Source organism: Rhipicephalus microplus, chromosome 3 (genome assembly GCF_043290135.1).
Source record: "Rhipicephalus microplus isolate Deutch F79 chromosome 3, USDA_Rmic, whole genome shotgun sequence".
NCBI lineage: Eukaryota > Metazoa > Arthropoda > Arachnida > Ixodida > Ixodidae > Rhipicephalus > Rhipicephalus microplus.
Window position 1 is genome coordinate 61,046,208 of NC_134702.1, and position 26,987 is coordinate 61,073,194.

Sequence of the window (26,987 nt, forward strand, 5' to 3'; positions counted from 1 at the left end):
GGAGGGAGTGGAATCGCCACCTTAAAACCTCTTTTTACCCCTTGTCTGCGATCTGGAAAGAAGGTTACAATTCATAGACTTTCTAGACGTGACAGTAATTCTTGCGCGTCGCATCGTACACTTGCACATGTAGAGGGGCAAGCACAGAACACCTTCAAAGGACGTACTTGCGTCTGTACGCACGACTATTTCATGAGATGATTCACTTGAACGAATACGATGTAGTCTTTAAAAAAAACACTCACGATGAAAGAAATGTTTGACACTTGAGTTTAATAAGGATTAAACCAACTGACAAACTTCAGGTCAATGCTTGATGCAAGCACGATACTATAGCACATGAGAGCGTCATTCGCGTCTCTTTTGCATTCCCTTTATATCAAGTTATATAAACATACCTATTTTATCTTTTTGTGAAGTGCCAAAAGGCGGCATTTTATAAAGATCAGTGCATGTCACAAAAAAAAAACTCTCAGCGTCATCTAAAGCACTACAGCGGCTACAATTTCTCAATAATTTCTGTAGCTCAAGCATGGGTTCATTGCCGTAACAACGCAGCCGATCAGCCGAGTTTACCAGAACATGAAGGGTCCGTTTTTATTACACGATAAGTCGGGTTAGTAACGAAAAATGCATTCCCTAAACAAGTGGAGTAGAAGGTATTCGAGGAGTTGGCAAGTACATATAATGATAAAGCGTTGTTTCTAAATCATCTTGCCTTGTATAACGCTGACTCAAAGACCGAACGATATGATTACATGCATCTCTAGAGTAAAGAAAAAGCACAAACGACGGAGCGCACGTGCCTAACGTATGCATTTGCAGCACCTAGTATTACTAACAAAGTACCGCGCACTGTTGAGCTTGAGCAAAGAATAATGATGATAGTGATTGTCTCATGGCCAAGCTTCGTGCATGGTATCTTCAGAGGCCAACCAGAAAGCCGCTGAACTGCGATCCTTCGTGGATGGTGATCTGATACGGTGTGCGGTTGTGGAACCACAGCGAGACGACTTGGCCAGCCTGCGATTGTCATGGAAATAAAAAAAAAAGGTATATAAGTTTCTTTACATGTACACAAAGTTTAAATAAAACTTTTTTTTCGGGTATCTAGTCGGACTCAACTACGCAAGGTCAAGCTCTTAGTGGAGATTAACGATAGAGCCTTTCACCTTGCCAGCGCGAGAGTCGAAATACAGTTTATGATAACTAGTGCACAGCTCTCTTAGCTACAATAAAACATTCGACCATCCGCTGTCCATGACATCATTGTCGCACATGCTTTAGAGGCCTCATCAAGTGCGAAAATTGACTGGCATCCCATAGCAGCGTTTCCCGTCGGGCACGCGAACTCGAGGGATGCAAAAGATCATCAGAAGATAACTTCACAATGAAGTCACCGTTACCAAGACATGTGACGTCATCATTATATCCCACGATGATAGCATCACCTAACGTCGTAACTTGGTTAGCGGTGGGCTGATCATGGAGGCTAGGCAAAACCAGGTGAGGTGCCCCCGATATTTGAGGCACTGCGAAACCACATGTGTGAAGAAACCTTCCAGCTGTCACAGTTTACTGTTAGTTTTTTTTAATTTTTTTTCAGCTCTTTGTTCGGCAAGCAACACTTGTGCGCTTTTTCTAAAAAAAAACATGAATTCAAAGTGCTTCGTGCCGGGGTCCACTAATACCTCAGTGGCACATTTCCTCCCCGGAAATAGCGTCGAAATAATGGACAGGAGCAGATCGCAAGGAATTGTGGTTAAGCAGCCGTGCTCTCCTACAGTTGCCGATAATAATAATAATAATAATAATAATAATAATAATAATAATAATAATAATAATAATAATAATAATGAAGCATTAATCGAGGGTTAGAATTTTGAACTATAGCGCAAGTCTTTTTCCAACTGCGCGAATATTTCAAAGGATGAAACGGTATGCAGCTCTCCTTATTTTTCTAACTCATCAATGGCGACCCGTCTCTTTCGGCCATAAAAGCAAAAGCTTCAGACCACAAGCTAGAACCTAAACAGAAACAACGCAATATCTTCTAAACTGTATCTTACTGAAATGATTCATTTTTTTTCTTTGTTGAGTTCAAATTTCTGTTGAGTTCAAATAACGCCGAAATCACTGAAAACAACCACGGTTTTCCCATATACTGACGCACTCACCCGAAGCATCAGGGGCCCGTTGACCGCCAGCGACATGGTGTACTCGCCATCACTGAACTCGCTCGTAGTGCGGAGGGACCTGGAAAAAATACATATGCAAATGTCGTGACTCGGTGAGGAAATAGCGCACGTTGTGTGCGACTGCTCCTTGACAAATAAAAGCCGGTGCAGTGCCAGAAGCTTGAGTTAACACGATCGCAATACTTTCGAAAACATCTTCTGATAATATTTAACATATATACAGTGTCCTTGCCAGGCTGAGATGTAATGAGTAGCCATGCATTTTATAAACACTTTCGACAATAAAATGATCAACATAATATTGATTAATAAGTGGGGTTTAACGTCCCAAAACCACTATATGATTATGAGAGACGCCGTAGTAGAGGGCTCCGGAAATTTCGACCACTTGGGGTTCTCTAACGTGCACCCAAAATTGAACACACGGGCCTACAACATTTCCGCCTCCATCGAAAATGCAGCCGACGAAGCCGGGATTTGATCCCGCGACCTGTGGGTCAGCAGCCGAGTGCCTCAGCAACTAGACCACCACGGCGGGGCGATTAACATAATATGTGTCTCTTAATATTGCACTCACAGTAAGACTGAAATACTTAACTTAGGCTTATAAGGAATGAACTCCATGTGGTCAACATTACATTGTAAAATTATGTTAAAAATAACATAGTTTCAAAAGTTAATCACGACCAGCTGGTGCCCTTCAACGTGTCGCTAAATGCGAGTACGCAATGCGAGCGCATTGTGCCCCTGTGAAAGCGCGTTCGACGTGGTCGGGATCCACGCCCATCTCATTAGTCTGACACGCTCGTGAACCACAGTTCTGCTGAATGAATCCAGGGTTCCCTCTCGTGTACTGTTCATGACTATATGTCCCACTGTTCGGGATACTCACAGGTTCTTTTGGCATCTTGCGTTCACGCACACCAGGAGCGACGCCTCGTTGGCGGACGTTTCCAACTGCTTGCGCAGCGCCCTCGCCGACGTCGGCCTGGTTGCGAAAGCCGTGGCGAAGAAGAGGTACAGTCCGCTCAGGGGCGCCCGGAACATGCCCCGGGTCGCGTTCAGGCCGGAGCCGCGCTCGAAGCTGCCCTCGGCGAACGGCTGCGGCAGAAATAGGTGCCGAGCGTTGTATTGTTCACGAGCTCACTCACGCACTTCAAACAGAACAAAGCTGTTCGTGAAGTACAGCGAATGCGTAAGCAATTAAGCTGCTCACATACAACAGGAAGAAAAGAAGTTCAGAAACTTCCCCTATCGGGAAAATGGCACCGGACGACTCGATAAGGCATGTGTGCGTCTACCGTACCAGTATTCATTCATTCATTAATTCATTCTTTCTTTCTTTTTCTTTCTATCTTTCTTTCTTTCTCTCTATCTTTCTTTTTCTCTTCCTTTCTTTTTTCTTACTTTCTTCAACGGCTGTCTAGATAAGAAATCTCAAGCCCGCAGCCCACGGGCCACATGTGATATGTGGACCTTTCGCTAGTGCCCCGACTCCCACAGGACTGTCTTGACCCGGTTTTTATTTTTCTTAACAGTACGTTCATGAGCTACACCAACGGGAGTGGTGTGACGTAATTTGTTCATGTAAATGGTAAGCATGCAACAATAACTGTACGTATCAGAAACAGCGTCTGAATTTCAGTCATTCTGGAAACCAGTATGAACATTTTCCCGCGAACTTGCCGTCGAATGTTCTTCAGAAAGGAGCCTTGCAGGCGATACAAAAAAGGCATTTTTTTTTCAAATGACAACTTTAGCTGACATTCTGTTCGTGCTGCCACCTCCCCTCCACCCCCCTACGTTTCGTTCATCGTCACGATCTCGGCTCATCGGAAGACTAAAGTTCATGACTGCGGCCCGCTGGCTGAGTTGAGATTGAGACTCCTGTTCTACATAGTGGTCAAGTTTTATAGTTCCCACACTCGAAAATTCACCTAGGTCACACAGATTCTGAGATTTTGAATGTCGAGATATCGCGGTGAAGGTGCTGAATACGTGAGCACTGGACAACAGACTACCACTCATTGACCCCCGTCGGAGTCACCTTGCGGAACTTCCACCAGCTTCAACAGGAGACATGCTGCAGGGAACTCAAACACCGAGGTCAGCGGCCATATCACAGTTCTACAATGAGCCACCCAGCTTTGCCGGGACTACCGCCGAGGACGTCGACGATTGGTTAAAGCAACAGGTGCGCAAACTTAACGGTTGGGACTCAGCAGCTCAGCTGTCACATGTAGTACTCTCGCTCACGAATACTGATTAGAGAGATTAGACCCACTAACAATGTTTCGAAATGTTAATTGGCCCCAAACCGAATGTACGAAACTTTGAAGATGTTTGTTAAGTTGTGACTCACCCTGTGGAAAGGGTGCAGACGCAGCTCCTTGCCCTTCCGCGCTCGCACCTCGTCCGAGAGCTCCCAGAAGAAGCCCGACTGAGCTCGAGGCATCATGCTGGCGCGGTCGATCTCCACCAGGGGTGGCAGCCACGGCAACAGGGAGTCGCTCCCGTTCATGCCACCCGATAAAGGCAGTGTGCAGTTTGTCGTGTTGTGGCACTAGATGACGAAAAAAGAAAGTCACTCGCTTTACTTGCAGAGCCACCTTCTCAAGTGGTGACTAGAGCAGTAGAATAGATGGGTGAGGTTGGGTTCCAGACTATTCGAGGTATGACTGATATATTTCTGCAGATTGTTAATTGTTATGTGGGATTTAACATCCCAAAACCACCATATGATTATAGAGACGCTGATAGGAAAGAGCTCCGGAAATTTTGACAACCTGGGGCTCTTTAAGATGCAACCAAATCTGAGCACACGGGCGCACAGCATTTCCACCTCCATCAGAAATGCAGCCGCCGCCGCCGGAATACGATCCCGTGACCTGCGCGTGAGCAGTCGAGTACCTTAGCCTCTAGACCACCGCGGCGGGTATTGTTATAATATAACATAGTATAATGTAGTGTAATATAGTACCTTAAACGAACACTACAGAAAAAAAAACGGCCGACGTGTTATTCGAAGGTCTCAGGTTCTGGATCCTGCCGGTGGCAAGTTATTTTAAATGCGAAGCACTTCTTAGCGAACTTCGGCGACTTTGAGCGTATCTATCTATCTATCTATCTATCTATCTATCTATCTATCTATCTATCTATCTATCTATCTATCTATCTATCTATCTATCTATCTATCTATCTATCTATCTATCTATCTATCTATCTATCTATCTATCTATCTATCTATCTGTCTGTCTGTCTGTCTGTCTGTCTGTCTGTCTGTCTGTCTGTCTGTCTGTCTGTCTGTCTGTCTGTCTGTCTGTCTATCTATCTATCTATCTATCTATCTATCTATCTATCTATCTATCTATCTATCTATCTATCTATCTATCTATCTATCTATCTATCTATCTATCTATCTATCTATCTATCTATCTATCTATCTATCTATCTATCTAGCCACCTACGACTTTTAGCTATCCTGGGATCAAATCCCGGCTGCGGCGGCTGCATTTCCGATCGAGGCGGAAATGTTGTAGGCCCGTGTGCTCAGATTTGGGTGCACGTTGAAGAACCCCAGCTGGTCTAAATTCCCGGAGCCCTCCACTACGGCGTCTCTTATAATCATATGGTGGTTTTGGGACGTTAAACCCCACATATTAATTAAATTTTAGCTATCATGGCCGTTTCGATAATCGTATCAATAACAAACTTGGTATGGCGTAACATGACTGTATGAAGAACATATTTGACTAGTCATGACATGAAAATCATGACATGTATGACTTGTATGTCACGATTTACATTTCTTGGTCCTGTAGCTCTTGTGGTGGTTTCGTACATTGCATGTTGCGAAACTGGTATGGTGTAACATGATTGCATGGTGAACACGAGCGACCGACCCTAACATGAAAATCAAGATATGCGTGCCATGTAGCAACATGACTACATGCCACGCTCATGATGGGCTCGCGGCGGTTTCGCTAGCTTCACATGTGCCAAATTTGGTATTGCGTGGCGTCAATGGATGACGAAGGTGTGCAACTGGTGCAAACATGATAGTCATGAGATGTGTGTCATGTGAGAACATGACTGCATACCATAGTCCAGGCGCCAATACATTTTTACGTGACGTGCTGCGCGTGCTCGCCAGCGTTCATTTTGTCGCGTCACGGCGGGGTTGCCACGCCAGGCACCGGGTCTGCCTCGCAGGCGCGCGCCCCGCTGCGTTGCTTTGACGCATGGGCATTTCAGCGCGTCTGGCGTCCCTCTGTCACGAAAAGAGGGAGAGGCGGTGTTGTCTGGGTAACGCATCGGCGTGAATTTCGCGGCAGTTTCCGTCGGGCCGCGCCGACGGACGCTGCGCTGGTCGCGCTGGTCGCGCCTGGCGTCAGACTATTGAGTGCTCGCGTTTTGCTAACGTAGCGTCGCTGTGCCCAGTGTGTGCGCGCGTCAACGCTACATTGGAGTATATTGGGCCCTTATGATGCACTCGCGGCAATTTTGCTAGCTCCACATATACCAAATTAGGTGTTACGTGACGTCAATGGATGACAAAATATATGACTGGTGCAAACATGATAATCCTGACACGCGTGTCTTGTAAGAACATGACAACATACCACGCTCATAGTGTGCTCGCGGCCTTTTCGCTAGCTCCACATATACTAAATTTGGTATTACGTGACGTGAATAGATGATGCAGGTAAACGACACATCCAAAAATGATAATCATGACACGGAAGTCTAGTACGGCATCATCTACTTCCACCTTTTAACGTTGTGCTGATTTTAAAGTGACAAGTTAACCTTTCTTATTCATGCTTCGCATATCATCGATTCCCACTGTACGTGGGATCTGCCAATTTTTTTAGACCACGTTTCTTTGTTCACATATACAATACAATCACTTCTCATTATTCCTAGTACCTCTCTCGGCATCATTTTCTGTTACTTTTCAATAATTTCTCGCACTAAAAATTTACTGATTCCTTATTTAATTATTACCTCTGTCATTACGAGAAGACGCTTCTGCTAAGCGAGAAAATGCGCAGAAATAAAATGCGAGTAACAATCGTGCACCAATCATCATGACGTCACACATATTGACGTCATCTACTAAAACTAAGTAGTACGTAGTCCCTATTCAGCAAAAACAACGAATATTCTTTTCTGGAGGGGCCTTATCACTAAAATACCAACTTTCAGAAAATTTTATGCAACCAATGTCACCAAAATACGAAGAATGCACTTGGAAACCCGTGACGTCACGTGCGGCAATTTCAGCGCCCTTCTATTTTCTTTATTAATAGACCTGCGAAGGAGGAATTCTCGGAGTACACGTTTACAATCTACATCAATTCAGTGTTTTACTTCGGTGCCCATTCAACGTGGGTGAGTCGCTGTAACACACTTAATCAAAACGCTGGATGATTACACGAATACCAATAAGGAACCCCTACAGCAGCAAAGAGTTCTCTTTTGCGCTGGCATATTGCTGCCTTCTGGTTTCCATTTTGCTGTGTATCGTATTCGTTCAGTAGTATAGTGTAGCAGTATATTAAAATCCGGTGTCTTGAAACTTGAACCAAAGTGAGCCGCTATACAAGCCTCGGCGGTGTTCCTATGAAAAGGTCAAACAGCCGCAGGCCATGTCACGTTACGCAACTAACAGAATTTCCGATTCTTTATGTTAATCTAGCTTAAAAAGTCAATTTTGGTAGACTGGTGTAGTTATTCTATAGTTTTATAATAACGAAAGCGCTAGAGGAAAGAGGACGATAAGGAACACATACAAAGTACACCCTGTCTCCCATCATATTTTCACTCTTAATTGTTAGCTCGCGAAGCCTTATTCGCGACCATCGATACACCGAGCCAAATCATCAAAAAGATAGTTTAATTTATATGTGGGGTTTAAGGTCCCAAAACCACCATATGATTATGAGAGACGTTGTAGTGGAGGGCTCCGGAAATTTCGATTACCTGCGGTTCTTTAACGTGCACCCAAATCTGTGCACACGGGCCTACAATCAAAAAAGATAGTCCAACACTGTATCCAGTTTCCAGAGGCGAGGCACTATAGCTTCAATTGCTCGTACACGCACTGAAGACTAACAGCGTTGTAAAAGGCCATTCTGAAACCTAAACTTAAGGAATGCTTGAAGAAATCAATTGCATGAAGCTTTCAATAATGCTGAGAATCATTGTGCAAGTCACAGAATGTCCATCTAACAGCTGTGAATTGAAGTTGTTTGAGTGGTACGAAAACAATTATGGGCGTCGTGAGCCATAGAAAACAAATAAGCACGAAAAACAAATTTTAAACATTGTATACTTTGCTAAACTGCATTTGTCGGCTAGTCTAAAAAGGTACACAACTGTACAACTAACCTGCATTTCAGCCATAACTTGGGCTCGCCTTTCTGCAGCCTCTGCAAAATGAACAGGAAGTACATTTAAATAAAGAACGACACGACTAATAGGATGTCAAATGCAATTAGCATTAGATCGCTCACCTCGCGAAAAATCCTGGAACTTAGCAGCACTATAGTAGTCAACATGCTTCACCAAGAAGCTCGCTAATTGTGCTTAGCAATAGACCAGAAAAAAATCGCACGATTTTATTATAGTTTTGTCATACACATGCAACCATCTGAATCGTGACACGTGATGACATGCGTATACATGTATACATGAAAAAGAAATTCGCTGGTTTTGCATGGCGCCTTTTAAAATACTGCTGACACGAATCTAATAATTTTCGGGGCTGTTGCTCTCAATAAAACGGGAGGTGCCGAGTAACATAAACGAGTCTGGTAATGCATCAAACACGTTTTTTTTTTATAACCACCACCATAAAAAAACACATTCAGTTTCGGTTTCTATATTGAGGGCAGCTTGTCAGCGACGTGTCATAGCAGTGTCACGTCATGGGTAGACAGAAACTGATGACGTAATGGCGACGAGTCTGTCATGTGCTCGCGGCGCACACAAGCAACGATGCTTAAATTGTCGTACAGTGACTCTGATAATGATTTTTGGGATATGGGCTGCATGTAGGATGCGGAGCTCGCATGCTCAAAAACTGGGGCCATTACACAAATTTTGTGCCACGGCGCAAAAATTTTCAATGGCAGGGGTGAGGGGCCCTCTGTTTCACTCCACGGCTACGCCATCGCTCAGGAACTGTCATGACTCGTCGGGATAATCAACATTCTGATAAAGCTGGCTTGATGATCAGTGACGAAAACTTTAAAGTCAACCTAAGGTATTTTATACATGTTGTCAGCCTCCACTGTACGGAGAGCGCTGACATCGCAAAATGATAATATGCAGTGTCAACGCTCTCCTTATAACCTCTTCGCAACATTTCTTTTTAACATCTATCATTCCCCTCACCCCTTTCCCCAGCACAGGGTAGCCAGCCGGTTTAAGAACTGGCTAACCTCCCTGTCTTTCCGCTTAAATTTTCCTCCTCCTCCTCCTCCTCCTCCTCCTCCTCCTCCTTATAACATTTTTGCGATGTCTGCAAATTGTGTCAGCCCCACTTCAATAGTTCGCTAATAACACGTAGATCTGAAATAACTGCTTTCGCAGTGTGTCGTGTTTCCGATGCGAGTTTGGTTTGCTCAACGCACTGGTACACAAAACTGGCACGTGACGCAAGATCGCTTTACCGAACCGTCTATAGTTTGTTATATAACACAAATGTTGATAGCTTGTCAGCTACACTTTATGTCATCTTACCCATCATGAGGTGCTCCTTTAGCTTAATAATTATAACGTCTCGTTGCTGATCTCGTGGTCTGGGGATCGATGATGGTGGCACATCAATGAGGCTTGGATTTCGATATATATAAAAGAGTCCTATATCGTTTAATTAATCTGTAAGCTTACATTATGGGTGCCTGATTAAAAATTTTTGTTCCGGTAAACAAATTTAGGAATGTGTTGTGCGTATATTTAAAACAAAAATGCTGCATGGACTACAAAGAAAACGAGATCACCAAGCCAACCCTCCGCAACTATTCGTTCATGCACGCGCTTTTGAGCGCAATCACGTACAACTAGACGTCATTTTCCCCACCTCTCAGGAGCCCCTTGAATTCCCTGAACATATCTTCTCGCGTGATGTTGGCCCCCGGTGGGCCTCTGGGACCTCTGGGACCAGGGGGGCCCTGTGGTCCTTCCTGCAACAGGGGAGAGGCTAAGGTCACTTTCTCGGCACGTCTTAGGAGCGAAAGGAAAATAAAAATTTCATAAAGGACAGTTTCTGGCTGTAGCCTGTGCACAATATGAGGCAATATGTATCGTGCACATGACAACTCGCACGTATATGTCACACTGGATGTATTACATACGGCTAATCGATTGTGAGAACAACTCAACCGTTGAATCGAGAGCAGTGAAGACCGTGCCATGGCTTGACACTTTCTAGCACACACAAAAAGCTTGTGACCATAGATTGCGGCAGGACAAGGCGGCTGTACCCTACAGTTAAGCGGTGTAATGAAAATGTATCGACCACACTATTTTTTACTCTCGCGCCAACGTTTAAAGCAAGCATGCCTAATCTTAACCCCAGTTGTCATCTGTAGGCAAGAACAGCGTAGGAGATGCGGAATGGTTACGTCACCGCCGATAGCAAGTGAAAATCGGTGGCCATGATATGATAACAACAAACTGGATGATCGCTTAGTAACTCATTCCACGTATAATCAGCAACCCCCACAGCGAAGATGCCTGTGCCTTGAAAGCGATAAAATTCTTGGTCTACAGACTACAATGAAAACTAGTGAAAGGAAACTGGCTGTTTCTTTAAAAAAAAAAAAGATGAAGATCTCTCCCATCTTGTGAGTCCTGCCTTGCGTGAGTCCTGTGTTCATCAGACTGAGGTCAATGGGCAGGTCGACAAATTTGGCAAATTCATGCAGTTTCGCAAGGGACTAAATAAAAAATTCAATCAGGGCAGGTTTTTGCCTTTGTTTCTTTAGCTCTGTGCAGCAGTGATGCTAGAAAGCTGTCATAGCACTCTTGCTTCACAAGACACAATATCTCCTTACGCTTGGCTCGGGCCATGCTGTTGCTCTGTGATATCATTGTAGGAATAACTTGTTTCCTGACCTTTTGAGTGCGCTCTCGCGTACGAATGCCAACGAAAGAGTGCAGCTAAACGGCGTTGGTGTTAGCGAAATTTATCTGCCCAGAGATAGATCTGACTACCCAAACTGTACGATCAAAAATGCACTACCTCAATGTACTACCAAACTGTACTACAGATAACCAGGAGCCGTACGGCACAATTCTGACCATTCTGAGAAAAGACGGATCCACTTTCTTCTTAGGTCTTGCAGTCTGCGTCCTCTCAGAATGACGGAGAAACGTCGCCCAGGTCTCTCGGGGGTCCAGAGTCGTCTGTCGTCCGATCCGCTTCTCTGGCTGAAGAAAGAAAATATACAAAGCCACTTTATACACTCAATTTTCTGTTGAGACTATACCTATCGTGGAAAGGTAGGAGCTAGTAGATAGTGCCCTAGATTCTCTTTTTTTATTGAAAAATGAATTATTATAGGTGGCATGTCACATACCCGCCAATCTAACGGAAGCCCGTCGTATAGCACGGCAAAAACACTGTGGCACATGTATGGCAGCAAAGAAACGAGAACGCTAGGAATTGAAAAACAAATACACATTAACGTACTGCACGCATGCTGTGCTCCATCTTATATTTATTTATTTATTTATTTATTTATTTATTTATTTATTTATTTATTTATTTATTTATTTATTTATTTATTTATTTATTTATTTATTGGTACCTCAAGGGTCCCGAGGGACATTACATGAGGGGTGGGTATCATAAGTAAAGAGAAAACGGTAAACAATATAACAATAAACATCAATAAGACATCAATTATATTTGTGTTTTGCGCGTTACTATAAATTCAGGCCAACTATAGCACTCGTGGAATTCTTGAAACTATATCCCCAGTCGTGTTAAAATACACCTTACAAGGAATCAGTCCACGAGATATAATGCTCTTGTAAGTTCGACACGTTTGAAATATATCTAATTACCAAGGCTCTGTACTTTGTTTCCATCTTTTTGAATGCTGTAAACGTTACTAAGGCAATGTTGTAATATGTATTTCTGTTGCTTTCATTAAACTTGAAAAGATGAACAGAGACCGTTACCTTTATAGGTGAAGACACTAACTAAGCACACCAGTTAGGAAAAAATATAATTGCAGATTTCAATGAAGACGTTCTCAACCTAGGAAAACATTCCCAAGTGCAAAAGTCAATCAGCTGTAATGAACTCAACGAAAGTGGATCAGGCAACAATAGAAAAATAACATGTTAAAAAGTTTATTGGGGGTGCTTCGTGTTCTGCAAAGAAGAATTTCACATCATCGATAAGTTATGCTAGGTGCACACATGTGAGAACATACTGAAGTGAAAGAATAAGGTAATTCTAGGTTTTTAAGCACGAAGTCTCTACGTGGGTCACAGTGTAATCATCAAGAGGTGTACGGGACTTTTAAACATAAATAATAGCGCATACGCCACACAGGAAGACTTTCGTAAAGAAAATTTGAAACACGACCTATTTTACGCAAAGATTTTACCAACAGACTCGAAAGAAGAGCTCAGTAAAGCTAATAGACAATACTCTGTTTGGTGATGCCACCAAGGATGTGTACTCAAAATAATGAAGACGCAGTGCATGTCTTTCTCTTATTATTTTTCCCCAGCTCTTCCCAGAAAAACCTCTTTCCAGGACGCCTGGCGAACGGCCAGGTTTGTCTGCTTTCGGGACGGTGCACGACCAATCGATGAACAAGGGCGGAACTTGGCTGCAGTTCAACTTGAGCTACATACTGTTGCCGATTTTTCCTCTATTTCCCTTCCGTTCGTTCTCATCACTGGACGTAGTGAACCGGCCTTCCTCCCAACTTCCTACGAGTACACGTGCTCGGTGCCTTTGCGATAGTTTTTCATTGGCAGTGCGTGGTACGGCACGCGCATTCCATTAGTTTCCGCCTCCGTTCTTCATGTCCTCTCGGCAACAAAGCAGTGTTACTGTATTGCAAGCATTGTTGCCGCTGTTGTTTACATCACCGTTTGCGCGCATCTTGCTGTCGACAACAACAACAACAACAACAACAACAACCGAAGCGACAACGCTCAGCTTTTAGCTAAGTTGGGAACGTGGGTCTCGCGAAGCGAAACTTGGCGAGCGTTTTCAATGGGAAACGCTGGAGTGACAAAAGGAGAAAAAAAAATGGTCGATAAGGATGGAGAGATGGGTGTGCTCGAAAAAAATAATTGCGGTCCTTTTCTGGGCTGCCCCAGAAAGTCAAGGGCGTTCTGGCACTGTGATGCCGTTCAGGAGTTCTTCTTAATAATGTTCATGTTGCTTGGCTACCTACGCTTTTTCTGGGCAAGAGCAGAAGTGTTGGCAGGAGTTGTAGCAACGCGTACGAACCAAAGGATAATTCACAGTAGCCAGCAACACTTTAGCGTAAGCGATCGTGGGCACGAGGCCTTACTTCCGAGTCACGGTGAACTTTACCACTCATTACTGGATGGTGTAATGCATCTTCTCGCATCCTTACTCTCACTCTAGCTTCCTTTTCTCAACCGTTGATATACTATGCTCTACCAGTTAGACTTTTTTAACCCTCTCAGCTCCAGTCTGTGTGGATCCTTTTCCTCCACCTCGCCTTAACATCAGTCCTCCTCACCCTCTCTTTGCTTTCTCATCCCCTTGCTAAGCTCGAATATACAAGGCCGTGTCCTCTTTCCTTCTAATTTCATTAGCCCTCTTCCTAACATTCCTCCCCTTCGCCGCTACTTCTCTTTCCCACCTCTTCGGTACAGTATATTGCGCACGGCTTTGCTATGCTCGGAGGTGCTTGGGATATAACCGCTTCCTGGGGTGCATGAGCGCCGAGTTTCTGAATTCGACGCTGGAAAACCCCAAAGCCTTAAGAGCATCGCTGTTAGAACACTGAGTTTCTGAACCAGCGCGAACATGTCTTTGTTCATCCCTCCATTTTTTCTCAAACAATGATTGCCTAATATCAGAGTACAACGTCACCAGTCAGTCGGGTAAGTTTGTTTGGACACACAAGTCAATGCGAAAGAAACAAACCAAAGGCGGAATCGAAATATAAGAGTTACCGCAAAGGAAAACCCAGTCAGCTTCCAACTGATGATCTTCCAGGAGTGAATGACCTCAATGGCGTATCGATTCGGCGCAATCAATTTTCAACTTGGCCACTCTGCAACTCTTTAGTCCATCGAAGCAGTAAACATAACCTTCAGCCGTGCTTTTTTTTTTTTTTGCTACATTGAACACGAAGTTTTCAGCTCAACGTCTTCGTTAGCTGTTTCAAACGACAGGAAAACAAACGCTCTTGATATTGATAAAGATTACCGTAGTGCATGCCTTGCTGATAGAATCACAATAATGATAATTCGCTCCACATTCCCTACATCAACGCAATTCGTGGTCTTCCACTCGAACGTGCCGGTTATCGATTCAGTGCGATTCTGTCTTGCGGTTGATGTCTTGAGTAAGCTCTTGTTTTTGTCGTAATGCATTGCAAAGAAACAAAAGTCACAAGTACAACAAAAAGAACAGAGCTCCTTGAACAACTTGCCTGGCAGCGCGGGAATATATAATAAACAAAACGAGCAGTTATTTGGATCAATGAATCCCACAAAGAGAATGCCCCTGGGCTTTTCTATTGCTCACTTGCTTGCTGAGTCGTAGCTCTGTTACCCAGCCACCAAGACACTTCTTGATTTAGCACCTGGAACCGCCTGATCGCCACCAGTGTGGTGGAAACAAGTATCCCATCCACAACAACAAGGGCGCCCCATTAGACGCGCGTCCGCAAAATGAACCACTTACTGACGAAGCAGAGAAACAAACCAATGAATAAATCTCAGAGTCAAAAACAAACAAAAAAAAAACTGGGCCGCTGATGCTCGCCTGCTCATTAGAGCCCGCTATTCGCTGCATGAAAACTTCTTTTTCTCGACTGGTACGAGGTTTCTTTAGGGTTTCAAATTGCATTTGCCAAAGACGAAAAGGAAACGATGGTGCGAGTTATTGCAACTGGTCTCGGGCTTGCCATAGTGTAAATGCACTGGGAAAAGGAGCTTGAACGCTGGCGAGGAGGAAACAAAGAGTAGGTGTAGAGTGGGCAGCCGAGAGCTGGCGGAGTGGTCACTTGAACTTCAATCAGCTGGCACGAGACCCATCTGCAGCGGTGATAGACTTTAAGGAAACAGCGAGCTGGTTCTAGACTCAGCTCGATGGCTGCAACCCAGCGATCTCTGTTTCCCTTTGTTGCCAGCGCTGGTAACGTCGCAACTTGCACGGTATAACGTTCAACATGAAAGTATGGGCAAGTGATAAACGAGAGAGCAGGGCAAGCGTTGTCAACGTATTAAAATCGTTTGTGCAGCTAGCACCTATTGTCTCGGAAAGCTGCACTCTAAGCCAAAAATGGCCAAAATGGGAGCAACGGCTGTTTTTACTCCTTCAGACCGACTGTTACTCTCCGAAAAGACCAAGCGGCACAAGATGGCCGACTTGTTCGAGAATGGGGGAGCAACTGTATTCATCTTAAGTTTGTAAGGGAGCAACGGAAGGAGGAACCGCTGTAAATGCTCTCGTCACGCAACGGTTACTCCCCGGCAGGACACCGCACACAAATATGCATGCCGCCCACATTGATATTCATGGGCCAGATTATTGTTTGTTCTGTGTGCCAAGCTTCACCAAACCAAAACAGTGATTTATTTTAGCATCCGTAGATAATAAGATAGCAGCGCTGGCTGAACACAGAAGGCCTGAGAATACAGTACGGCAAATACCTAACACACGCAGCAGCAGAATGGAGAGTTGGCACGTCAAAGCGGACCGAACGCCGAAACACGTGCAAAACAACAATAAAAAAAGCCTAGACACGCCGTTCGTCCGCGAAGTAAGGGCGTCAAAGTCGATCAAGCACCGAAACACGTGCATAAGGAGCCCCCCCGCCCAGATATATCGGAGAAGAAAAAAAAAAAAGCGGACCCAGACGCGCTTCTCATCAGCCATACACTTAGTAGCACGCTTCACCGTGTAGTTTGAGGGCAGAATGACACATCTGCGCCATCTGCGCCCGCACGAGAAGTGTGGCGCTAGCGTAGCAAACGATGTAAGTAACAAAGTAATTTTTATTCAGTGTTTATGTTGACTAGCACTAAATAAAAATTACACTCAACTTTTTATGTTTATTTATGAGTTTTAGTGTACCCCAGTTTTTTTTTATAATTGTATTAGGAAAACACACTGAAATTATTGCGCTGACGCCTGAGCTGCCACTGCTCGACGTTTTTTTTTCTCGGCGCAACTAGGTTCGCGTTCGCACTACTTACTCATTTTCATATGGTCTGTGGTTGGCGAGCACATGGACGTGCGAACTTGTGAGCTATGTTTTGATCGTGTGTGTGTGTCGCAGATTTGCGTTTCTACTTATTCGTGATGAAGGTTAGTGTATATTTATCTTTATGGAGTGCGAAGTAGTTGTGGATTTTGCTGCTGGGTGGAACAAACACATCGTAAACACGTCTTCAGCTATCTGCAAGCCTGTTCGCTCGTCGGACAAAGGACTGTGCATGCATCAGCGTGCAGGTGAGTGGCATTTCCAGCAACAATTAATGCTCTTACAATACATTGTTGAGTGGTTGCGCTATTGAAAGAGAAATGATTTGCTCTTATTCACCGTATCCATTGCTAGCCGTATCGGACTAAATTACCTCTATTACCGCCTGCATACCCTCTTGCTTCCCCTGTCACCACTGCAGTGCCAGTGTACTTTTGCAGTTAAAAGTTCATTTCCGCAACACTACCTCGCTTGAAAAAAACATTGGGGCGGGGTTGTAGCTGCATTCATACTGGCACTTTTCTACCATTGGCTTTATGTAATGTTAACGGCTGAGTGTTGGGGCCTTGGGCCGCATTTTTTAGAGATGTAAAGTGTATGTAAATCAGTAAGTGAACAAATCATTGTCGCATCACTTCACTGGCATAGCCAGGCGGTTGCGCACAGAATTTTTTTTGGCCGGGCGTAGGGAGCCCAAATTGACGACCATATTCGCTTGCCCGGCCTATTCAGATAAGCGGACCCCCCCCCCCCCTCCTCCCCGCACGCCTAAAAAAAAAAAAAATCTGCCCACATCACTGCGTCACTTGCTTCACCTCTGCGCTGAACGTACTATTCTATAAGCGCACCATCAAGCGAGCAGTTTACATATTGACAGAACAATTGGAGGAGGAATGACCCAAATCTTTCAGATTTCTTTAGTGATACAAAACCTTAGCAAAACTGAATATTGTAAAAGACAATCATAAATGCTGTATGTTATCGTTAGCGCTGTCATTATTCTGCATCATGAAATATTTATGCGCTGTGAAAACTTGGCATGTCGTTGAAGTCACATATCGACGTTAATACCAATCGACGAAAATTTCGACAACCTCAATAACGCCGTTTGGGATTTGCCGCATGCACATAATTAGGCTGATTCCCACTTGGCTGTTCTTAACCTGACTTCACTGCTACCAAATGAAACTATTTGATGCATGTCTTTTACTTTTTTTTCAGGGATATGACACAAATTTGGTTATACTGCAGATAAAGATGTTCCCAACGATGCTAAAGTACAGAAAGCAAGTGAATTTTGGTAAGTGCAGACTTTTTGTACTACGTATATGAAAGCATCGCTTTTTAGGGGCAAACTGTGCATGTGTTGGCCAGAGAATAGTTCATTATGCTACATGGTTACACTGGCACTGACAATTCGACATGGCTCCGCTGGCCCGTGTGTGTGCTCACACTGTTACCGTTAAGATAAAATGTTTATGTTTTCATTGCAGGGATTGCTGTTTGTACTAAAAAGCCAACTGCCAAGATTTGTTTATGCTGGAACTCCTAAAAGTATGCTTTCCCTATTTACATGGATTTTGGCTTGCACAAAGCATAACACTTGGGCCTAGATTCACAAAGCTGTCCATGCGCAGGCCTTCATAACAGCGTTTCTTGACTTGCCTTTACCCTGTTTTCTGCAGATGTTTCGTGGGTTTAAAAGTGCCACAGCATGTTGACCTCCCACACTCTGAAATATTCGCGTTCAAAGTTCCGCAAGAGTGGGCTTAACTTTCTTGTGCACCTCTTTGCTAGTCCAAGATACTGAAGTGTTATGTTCTTACTAGAGGTGGCAGTGTTTCTAATGTTTGTATTTCCATCACATTGACCAAGTATGCGATCTTGGCTTGACTGGTAGCACATCCTCAACAAATGTCTTTGTGGCACATGTAGAAGGCAGTACAAAATAAATAGGCAGACGTTCACACCGGGAGCTAACTTCTAATAATGCTTTTTTTTTGGAAACCATGGTGTGCTTATTCCAATTTGTCTAACAAGCAGTAACCTGTTTGGCTGTGAACCAACAAGACGTTGAACTAATGAAAGCTTCACATCTTGTTGCTCTCAAATATATATGTATTGGCAAGCTATCTGTGACACTGTCAAACAAAGAATCAGCATATCTGTGCATGCCTTAAGATATATTGCTTCGTTTACATATCTCGTGGCTGTGACTCGTCAACCGAGTGAACGAATGCACCCTAGTTTTCTAAATTTAAAGCATTTTTTGAAGGTAGCACGGTCTACATTTATTTGTCTATAGTTTTGTCCAGCCGTTTGCGTCAGGTACAAAGAAATATACTGAAGATTATCATATAGCCTCTGCAAATGGTTGCTTTCAAGCAGGCTTTGCATGCTTGGCTTGTGCCTACAGGTATTGCACAATTCAAGACGCAGCAGCGTATGATAGAACAGTAGAATCGAGAGCAACTATGTGCACGAGCTAAATAAGTATTTTAACATGAGCGGACAGTATGTGTTATTTGCCACACACATGACTTCATTTAGAATGCCCATTGGTGAATGGGCTCATAGAAATGTCACTCAGCTGTGTATAGGAAACAAGTTAACTGTACCTAAGGGTATCTTTAACTGCTACAAATATGCCTTGTTGAGGTGCTGCACATTTTCTTCCAGAATATTGCTGTCTGAGACATCATGTGAAGAGCGTCTACCACATCAGCATTTATATGGCTTGCCAAGTAACGTTTGGCCGAACCTTCCTTTTTTTCACATTTCGTTTTGCAGTAGACATCCTAGAATGTAAGCGCTGCTGCAGTGTGTGTGACTCATTGTTATGAATTGATTCTGGCATGTTTAACCTCACACTTCTATTTTTTTTCTTGCAGCAATGAGATGCTTCACATATGCCTGCGGTGACGTTCTGCTGCGCTAGCCTGATGGAAACACCAGCTGCGAAACTTGAGTTCTTCAGAATTGGAGAAGTTGCCCTTCTCTCACCAATGATGACACAGACTGCCCTATGCTAGAAATTCAAGATTGTTTTTCCACGGATGACGCAGAAAACCTTTGATGTATTATGGTGTTTGTTTAGTGCTGGCTGTGGTGTGGCGAAGTCTACTTTTACGTGTGGTCACACGACGCCTCATAAAAAGAACAATAAAGCATTTATTTTCCTTTCAATATTGTCCACTTTTTGTGTTAGAAGCACCCAAGCAGTGCTCTTCCAAGGAGCTCTCGCCATGTGTTAAGCGTGTGACAAGCATACTCGAGATAAATACTCATTTCTCCAAGGAGTAACTGGAAGCATGTGCAGTTGGTTTTCGGAGAGTAACTGCGAACACGTGGGAGGAACGGTAAAGAGTAACTGTTGCTCTTAGAAGAGCAACTGGTGGGAGTAATGGTTGGTCGGCAGGGAGCAACTGGTGGGAGTAACTGTTGGTCTGCAGGGAGGAACTGGAGGGAGTAACTGTTCATCCCCTGAAGGAGGAACTGAAAGGAGAGCAACGGTTCCTCCCTCTGCAGTTACTCCTTTTAGGAGAGTAATGGGAGTGGCAATGCAATTGCTCCCTGAAAGGAGCAACCCCTATACCCCTGTTGTTCCGTTTTGGCTTAGAGTGTGGGTCCCGGCAGAGCTGATGGCCACGTATATGGTCCTGGCTTGGCGAGTGTCTTACTTTCTCACCTTTCTCTTACTCAGCTGTCGCTATACTATTTTATCTTATACGATACAAATGGTGATGCTTGCTCTTCTTTTTTTTTTTCAGTCTTCGACCTCAATCTGTTCATGTCTATTTGCTTGGCTGTCTTTTATTTGCTTCCTGTTTTTTTCCCTTCTTTTCTATTTGTTTTTTGTATTTTACGTCTTCCTTTTTGTCTGTAGTCGTTCTCACCTATTTTTTCACTCTTTCGATTTCACGGGACCAACCTATACAAACGCACATTGCGATGGATGCTGTCATAGCCCATATCATACATACACACATTCGCGCTCGCGCGCGCGTGTGTGTGTGTGTGTGCGTGTGTGTGTGTGTGTGTGTGTGTGCGTGTGTGTCTTCGCTTCCCTCCCCCTTTCTCATTCCCGCTTTCTTACTTTTCTGGCTCCCGTTTCCCATTCCCCGGTGTAGGGTATCAAACCAGATACTTGCTTTCCGGTTAACCTTCCTGTCTTTCTCCATACCATATATCTCTTTTACTCTTTCTAAGGCTCATTGCCACCCCATTGCAACACTGCTATCAGAAAAACCGTCGCCGTAGTATTGTGTAACGAGTTCAAACTATGCCACACAACTTCCGCCAAGCTTCAGGCTCGCATCTAAGTCAGCGATACATCCGTGGTGCCTCATTCGCCTTGAAGTACACTCAACGTACCGCGAATCAGCATATAATCTTTGCTCTGAAACGAACCAGAGACCAAGAAAAAAGATCTCATCTCTGGTTTTTTTGTACGAGAACTACGCCGATCACGCAGATATCTACACTGACGGATCAAATGCTCTCCAGTGTCCGTCCAGGGTTATTGTTGTTTCAGTGAAGGCTATTACCGTCAGTTTCAAGACAGACCACCCAGTGATATCGATGACTGCAGAACTTGCTGCTCTTCGCGCAGCACTTCGGGTAGTCAACTGCAAACAGCCACCATAAAGATCAGCCTTCATTGATTCTAAGGCAGCTTTGCAAGGTTTCCCGTCAGCTCTGCGCCACTGACCATGCGAGCGGCTGGTGTTTGAAGTTGGGTATCTTGTCCATACTACGGCGTGACAGGCAATTAACATGCCTACAATGCAGCTCTATCAGATTTTCAAGGCAACAGACTCGAGACGATACCCCTATCGAAGACTGATGACTCTAACTACGAATGACTGCTCTAGAAATCGATTTCGCCACTTTGAATGCAGCAAGTAGGCTGCGCAACCAACACCAGCACTGCCCGAACTTTTTACGTCTTGAGACGCCTGCTGGACTACTCCAAAATGATACCGTTCAGCGTTTCCGTTCATGGCTGCAAGTGGCTTTCACGAAGTCATTCCCTTTTCGAATCGAGAAGGCCGACAACCCTTTTTGTGATAACTCTATAGACACTACACGAACGTCTTCTGTGACTGACCTCGCAACAATGCGCAGTAAGCATCACCACCAGCCGCTCTAACATCACAGAGTGAAGACGGTGGGAAAAATTTTAGAATGCCGTTCTAAAAGTACATCGCTGGGGAAGGTTGACAAATGCAGTACTCAAACTCTCGAAGACAACAGACTCTCACCGGAGATTATGGACGGTGTGGAATGATGTTATGATGACTGTGAAGTTTGACTTCGTGTGTGCTGGTACTGTCTTAATCTTTCGAAACCCCCGTCCCTTTCCCCAGTGTAGGACAGCATACCAGTCCTTCTAGACTTTCTGACTTCTCTGTCTTTTCTTAACCTCCCGTTCCTTCCTTCTTTTCTTCCTTCTTTTTTGGTATTTCAAGTTCTATATTTTTTCCTTTCTGCTCACTCCTTCTTTCTCTTTCTCTCTCTTGATCTGTACTCGTTCCCCTGTATACCACGCAGGCCTGGCGTTTCCTTTTTATTTACAGCCATGGATGCGCTTCAACCGAACCAAGTGAACATTACGCGACCAGCTCCTCTCTAATTGATTAAAAAGTTGCAGTTAATTTTGGTAGCAAGCCTACCATCACTGTTAATCATGAACCATACAACAGAGGTCCTCGAACTCTACGTCTTTCTATCGTGCCAGCGGAAGCAACCGTCTGGCCCTTTGTCCCTTCTTGCAGCGTAATTTGTCTTTCGCGTTGCATTAACCGCGATGCTAAAAAGCTGTTTTTTTTTTTCGAGCGTGAATGGGCGGACTTCCCACACCCCCGCTATTTCGGGGCATTGCTATAAAACACACGGCCATTTTGGGGGAGATGTATGGCACGCTGTCGAGAAAGGTTCTGGCCACCGTCCAAATGAGTCGCTGGGCGTCATTTAGCGAAGCGCGTGCTCTTTGTTGATAATGCAGTATGCCAGCGCTGCTCGATTCGGAGAAGATCTCTTCTGAAAAGCGCTGCGGCCAAACAGTCGTTCCGGATGCTGTTTGTCAGCGTTTGCGACGTCTTGTCTTGAAGCTTGGTTCAGTAGGAGGAAAGATGACGTATAACGAGAAAGAGTTGCACATTATTCTTCTCAATTCACCTGCTCCCTTTGTTGTTGTTGTTGTTGTTGTTGTTGTTGTTGTTGTTGTTGTTGTTGTTGTTGTTGTTGTTGTTGTTGTTGAAGGCAAGTATTTTGCAACCGCATAACAACTTTTCCGAAACGTTTTTTTCGGGCACCAATATGTCACAGCTTGTATTAGGCGGATTGTTTACATCAGGAAACTTCCGGAGGCTTTCGAGAGAACTAAAGCTGGTCAATGAAAACATCGTCCGTAACAGAAAGTTAAAATAATGTCACCTCTTGTTTTGAACAAAGGAAAGCACACAGGCTTCAAATCTTGCCTTTTTGTCGTTGTTGTTGCTCTTATTGTTGCTTATTTGTGCCAAAGCGCTATTCTGCAGGGCCAATTCGTTCAGCTCCGCTAAATCTACGTGGACAAACATGCTGCCTCTGCGCAGTGCGCGCCTGACGTGAACGGAGATTAGCAAAACGCGATATACATTTTTTTTCTGCTTCTGGGCAAACCATCATACAATGAACCATTCTTTGCTACACATCAAGGAAATGAAAAAGGGGAAGGTTACTGATGAAATATCTTCATTTGCTCACGTGCTCGTACCATATTACTTTTGGAAACAGAGTTTCAGAAAGAATAGAGAAGACAGGAATATGTTTATAAATAGTGGAGCAATGATATTTATCTGGAACAGGAAACTCAAATATTCATTATACACCCGAAGGCGCAGTGTATACGTTCAAGTGAATAATCGCTCGCTTCGCGAGAAACCCCCAACACTCGTTACTATATAGAAGCCAGCGGCCCGGTAACATTTTTCTCAGATTGAATTCTGTGGCTGGGAAGCTCCTTGAAGGCAAGAGCCAGGCGCAATCCCTTCATAAGCAGCGCTTCCTTTTATTTTCAACATATGAAACTGACCAAACACCTGTTTACGCGCACAACAAAGGGCTGGCTTCGAGCATCGCAGCAAAGCCACAACAAGCGTAAGGTTGATGTCAGAGAAAAAGAAATACGGGGAAATTAACTGGAGGAGGCGACTGCCTGCAAAGCGGATACCCAATTTTCCATCATACTCTATGTACGTATGTGGGTTAACCTTCTTGCATTCATAAGCAAGCTGATAAGCCCTAGTGTAATTGGTCGAGATATTTAATAGAATTTTTTTTTCTAAACATGCGGGTGGCCCTACTGTCGGACAACATTGACACACCAACGAGCATTGACATATGAAAGTTCTTGCACAGCGACGGTCTGCACGTCGGCGTTCGATTTTAGCGGTGAAGCTCCTTGGGGGACAACCTTGTCCGGCGATGAACCGGCGTCTACACACGTATCACAACGCAAGCTGTGAAAAAAACCCTTGCGCTCTCCGTCCGTCCGTGCGTGCATCCATGTGTGAGTCCACCCATCCGTCTATTTGCCCACGCGTCTGTTCAACCATCTATCCATCCGTCAATCGATGCGTGCGTCCATCTGTCCATCAACTAATCCTTCCATTTGTCCATGCGCCTGTTCAACGATCTGGCCGCCGTGCATCCGCCTCTCCGTCCGTCCCTCCATCCGTTCGTTCTTCGTACTAGTCGATGACTTCGACGACTTCAGGGACCTTAGTACATATAGCTTCGCCCACTCGTCACCATTCAATTCGTGGAGATGCGTGGATTTTTTTTTTTGTGTGTGTGTGTGTGGCCAGCTGCACGTGAAGGCTAGCTATTTCCGTTTTGTTGAGTTCCACATTGTAACCGAGTGATTTACAGCGGCTGAAACTTTGATTGAACAACAAGGCTCCACTCCGCGCAGCACATGACGTCACTAACGCCAGGGCAAAACGACATCATTTGCCGTGAACGTGGTTTGTAGCCCGCTACTTCTAATGCTTATTTCATTGGGAAGTATACATTACAGTGCATTATGTATCATCATCATTATTGTCATCTTTATCAACCTGACGACGCCCACTGCAGGGCAAAACCCTTCCCCATGATCCACTAATCAACCCCGTCTTGCGCTTTCTGCTGCCACGCTATACCTGCGAATTTTTCAATCTCATCTGCCCACTTCACTTTCTGTCTCCCCCTCACCATTGCCTTCTCTGAGAATCGAGTCAGTTGCCTTTAATGACCAGCGGTTATCCTGCCTACGTGCTACGTGCCCGGCCTATGTTCATTTCTTCTTGATTTCAACTATGATATGACTAACCTCCCGTTTGTTCTTTCACCCACTCTTTTTGTTTCTTAAGGTTACGCCTATCGTTTTCTTTGCCACCGCTCGATGCATCGTCCTCAATTTAAGCTGAACCCTCTTTGTAAGCTTCTAGGTTTGTACTCGGCACGTTAGTACCGGCATGATGCCGCCGTTATATACCTTCCTCCTGAGGGTAAGCGCGAGATTGACATTAATGATTTGAGAACGTTTGCTGAATGTGATCCACTCCATCCTTATTCTTCTCGTTATTTCACTCTCTTGGTTCGGCTCCGCGGTTACTACCTGTCCTAATGGACATATTTTTTTCCAATTTCCAGCGTCTCTCCACCTATCACACAGTGCTGTTTTCTGCTGAGACTGTTGCACATTACTTTAGTTTTATGCATATTAATTGTTCAACCTACTCCTCTGCTTTCCATGTCCAATTCAGTAATCATGAGTTGTAATTAGTTCCCTGAGTTACACATCTAGGCGATGTCACCAGCGAATCACACACATTGAACCACCTATCTATTATTCGCTGAAAACAGCAAATTGTTGGGCGGCCATGTCGTGACCCCTTCAAAGGAGTACTGACATGATTTTGAGGCAACACAAAGGAATATTTTTTGCATACTTGGTATGATTTCTTAAGGCTCTTCTCCACGAGGAGCCAGGATGCACATAGAGTCATCAGCCTCATTTCCCTTTCTCACTGCCCTTGTTATGCCATACTTTAGAAAGCTGTAGGTTTTGCTCAGCTAGCATTGCTAGATAACCGAATGTTTGAGACGCTCGCCTTCAGACCGCCATTACGCTGATTCGAATCTCGTCGTACGAAAAAATTTTCCCTAATAAAATTTTCCTCTTTCTTCTTTTTTTTTATCTCTCTCTTTCTTTGTATCGTTGTCTGGTCAATCGGAGTCATTGCATGCTGCACCACAGAAATAGACACAGATGCAAGATAGATAGATAGATAGATAGATAGATAGATAGATAGATAGATAGATAGATAGATAGATAGATAGATAGATAGATAGATAGATAGATAGATAGATAGCAGCGGGAAAATGTGATACTTATTACTTGTGGAATCTTCTAATCGCACCAACGGGTTACTTTTATGTCACTCCATGGCGTAATATGTAACACCACTCGGCTAATCTCGTTGTCCAGTACTGAAATCTCACAGGTCCGTTAATATCGAAGGTGCTCGTAAAAACTAATTTTGTTCAAGTTTCAGCTCCTAGCCCACCCAAGCAAACAGCGAAAGATAGAGAGAGAAGAGAGAATCTTCACTCAAAACACCGGCGAACTCGGCGCAATCAAAGACGAGGCAACGCAGTGCGGTGACCGTGAAGCTTCGGTGGTCTTGACGCGGATACAATCTTCGATCGGGCCGTGGCGCCGACAAGACTGCGACCTCGTGCGCGCGCCCGACAACCGCTCAATTGTCGCCACCGTTAAGGGGGCGGAGAACGAGGAGAAAGGTCCTGGGCGGTGCTCAGGCTGACGCCTTATTTGGTGGGCCATCTTTGCCTTTTCTTGTCCCCGCTTCCTTGGCAAAAACAGAAGCGCTAGCGCCACGGCCAGGCGTCAGAGACGCACACAGTGGGGAGCCACGATGTTTTCCGAGCAAACAGCTCCGCTTTTCGCGGAGCGAGGTACATACACGAGTCCAGCAAGAGTTAGCGTCGCCTGCACAGTAGCCTCCTACACGGGGCCTGGATTGCGTTGCAGCAAACACTGAATGGTATACCCTTTATCGCTTTTCTTTCTTTTGTGAACCTCGCCAGCGCTGTAACGCCAGTTCGAAGAAACTTCCTCGCATGCGGTGTCGATATTGCGCGGTAAGTTCTTATTTTTCTTATATCGGCTTTCGTTTTCGGGATGCGTGCAGACACAGAGTGATGAGGCCGGGCCGGACTTGGGGTATTGGAGTTTCACTCGTGAAGAAAGTGGTGAAACTTTTCCCCGAACGACCGTTTGAAGGGA

General features: G+C 44.6%; 1 protein-coding gene across 2 annotated transcripts in view; it reads right to left on the reverse strand.

Moving 5' to 3' along the window:
* Nucleotides 1-254: 254 nt before the first annotated feature.
* LOC119161098 (erythroferrone-like) overlaps nucleotides 255-26,987 on the reverse strand; it is a 44,288-nt gene continuing 17,555 nt past the window's right edge. For both annotated transcript variants that reach the window (XM_075889629.1, XM_075889628.1), the window contains exons 2-8: nucleotides 11,511-11,639; nucleotides 10,288-10,390; nucleotides 8,592-8,632; nucleotides 4,561-4,761; nucleotides 3,091-3,299; nucleotides 2,178-2,256; nucleotides 255-1,023 (exon numbers count right to left, since the gene is read on the reverse strand). In XM_075889629.1, the coding sequence (XP_075745744.1) occupies nucleotides 925-1,023; nucleotides 2,178-2,256; nucleotides 3,091-3,299; nucleotides 4,561-4,761; nucleotides 8,592-8,632; nucleotides 10,288-10,390; nucleotides 11,511-11,639 (861 nt within the window). In that variant the 3' untranslated portion in view covers nucleotides 255-924. The remainder of the gene's footprint in view (nucleotides 1,024-2,177; nucleotides 2,257-3,090; nucleotides 3,300-4,560; nucleotides 4,762-8,591; nucleotides 8,633-10,287; nucleotides 10,391-11,510; nucleotides 11,640-26,987) is intronic.